Genomic DNA, 1,998 nt, shown 5'->3' on the forward strand with positions numbered 1-1,998 from the left:
TATATATACTTACCTGTCCTATTCGCTTATCAGTCGGCTGATTCAACTCCTTGTAGACCGTAAACACGTTGTGATGACATGTGAAGCTGAACACCACAATAGGTATAGCACGTATCACATCCTCGTGCGTAGGGGCATGGCTCGGTGTTAGTATACTAATACCATCGTCTGTCAAAATGTGTGGTGTGCTGGCGTGTGCTTCTGAGGGAACCCCGGACGTCCCGTTAAGCACCAAATACGATTCCGGGACGGTCAGTGAGCCGGGTAGGTATACAAAGTAGTTGGCTGTAGAGGGGCGAAGCAGGAATGTCAGGGCTTTTAGGGTTTGAGGGTTAGGTGTTTAGTTTAGGTTTTGTCTATGGCTTAGATGAATTCACGGCTCAAGGTTCATATTAAGTGTGTCGATTGGATGTATATACCAGGCCAGTGAATCTATACAGTGGCCCGCATAAATCTATAACTTTGATATCCCAAGCGTAAACTGATCCCGTGTATATACATATATATATACTAAAATCGGCCTGATTCTTTTTTTTTGGTTTTCTCTGATTGGTTAAGGTGTTGAATGTGCTTGACCAGTACAATAACAACGCTATAATATACAATAGTACACATCCATTGGTACCATACTTCTACTCCCAATCATCCACATCGTGTAATCTATCTATAGCGTTATCTATATATAGCGTGATCTATTTAAAACTCCCCGGCTTACCGATGGCGAGAAGCAAAAGTGATCTAGCATCATCCCGGTCGAACTACGAATATTACTGTGAACTTATCACGGGGACACTCAGACACCCGCAGTAGGACCCACCAATACAAAATTAAAATCTATTTTTAGCACAACCACGCATAGACCACTTTAGTTATAGCTGAATCATATTTTACATTACCAATTCTATATATAGCTCAAGTTTCACCCACGTCCGGAGGACAACCCAATCAGACCTTGAAACAATCAAATTTGGACAATTCAATTTGGACATGTGATTAATTCTACGAAATATTAAACTCCTGACACAGAATCACCAGCTCCTCCCTCGAATCTATTTATAGCCCGTGCTCTATTTATAACAAACCTGTCATCTACTTACAAAAATCTATCAACTATTTATAACAAACAAGCCAATCTACTTATAGCCCATGTTCTATATATAGCTAACCTACAATCTACTTCTAACAACCCATCATCTGTATATAACAAACCCGTCATTTATTTATAACAAATAATCCAATCTATTTACAGGCCGTGATCTTTTTGTATTTAGCCTTTCATCTACTCACCACAACCCATCATCTATATATAACAAATCATATATCTATCTAAAACTAATCAGCGTACCGTGACAACGCCCCTAAGTGCCTGACTAAACCAAAGTAACATCACAGAGATGCATACTGTGATCAGGACTTTTCTCCTGTTTACCTGTAGAGGTATGACAACGCAGCACGCGAGTCAATCAATTTTTAGACCAGAATCTATTTATAGCTCACTCGCACGATGATAACACGCTGAGACAGCGAGTCTGCCCTTACCAAACTGGACATGGGGATGTATATTGAAAAAACCCCCAATTATCTACACTGGTCTATTTTCAGAATTAAACTGACCTATTCTTACACTGGTCTATTTTCAGACTTTAAATATCCTGATAGCTCACTCGCATACCGACGACTATCAGTCATATGAAGTCCACCAATCCAAGCTGAACACGGAGAAGTACATTGAAAAGAGAATAAACACATCTATAGTTCTACACTGGCAACCCAACCCGTCACAATCTAATAAAATCTATTTTTAGACCACAATCTAATATAATCTATTTTAAAAGACCATAATCGAATCGAATCTATTATTAGACCACAATCTAATATAAACTATTTTTAAACCACAATCTAATATAATCTATAAATAGACAACAATCTAATATAATCTATTTTTAGACCACAATCCAATAAAATCTATTGCTAGGCCACAATATATATATATATATA

General features: G+C 38.0%; 1 protein-coding gene across 1 annotated transcript; it reads right to left on the reverse strand.

The window, feature by feature from the left end:
• Positions 1 to 13: 13 nt before the first annotated feature.
• On the reverse strand, positions 14 to 1,089 carry SARC_14954 (hypothetical protein; the record flags this gene model as incomplete). Its single annotated transcript, XM_014290914.1, has 2 exons — positions 14 to 285; positions 1,083 to 1,089. Coding segments are annotated over 2 exons (279 nt in total), but the record flags the coding sequence as incomplete, so codon positions are not given.
• Positions 1,090 to 1,998: the final 909 nt, after the last annotated feature.

Source organism: Sphaeroforma arctica, assembly GCF_001186125.1.
Source record: "Sphaeroforma arctica JP610 unplaced genomic scaffold supercont1.5366, whole genome shotgun sequence".
Lineage (NCBI taxonomy): Eukaryota > Ichthyosporea > Ichthyophonida > Sphaeroforma > Sphaeroforma arctica.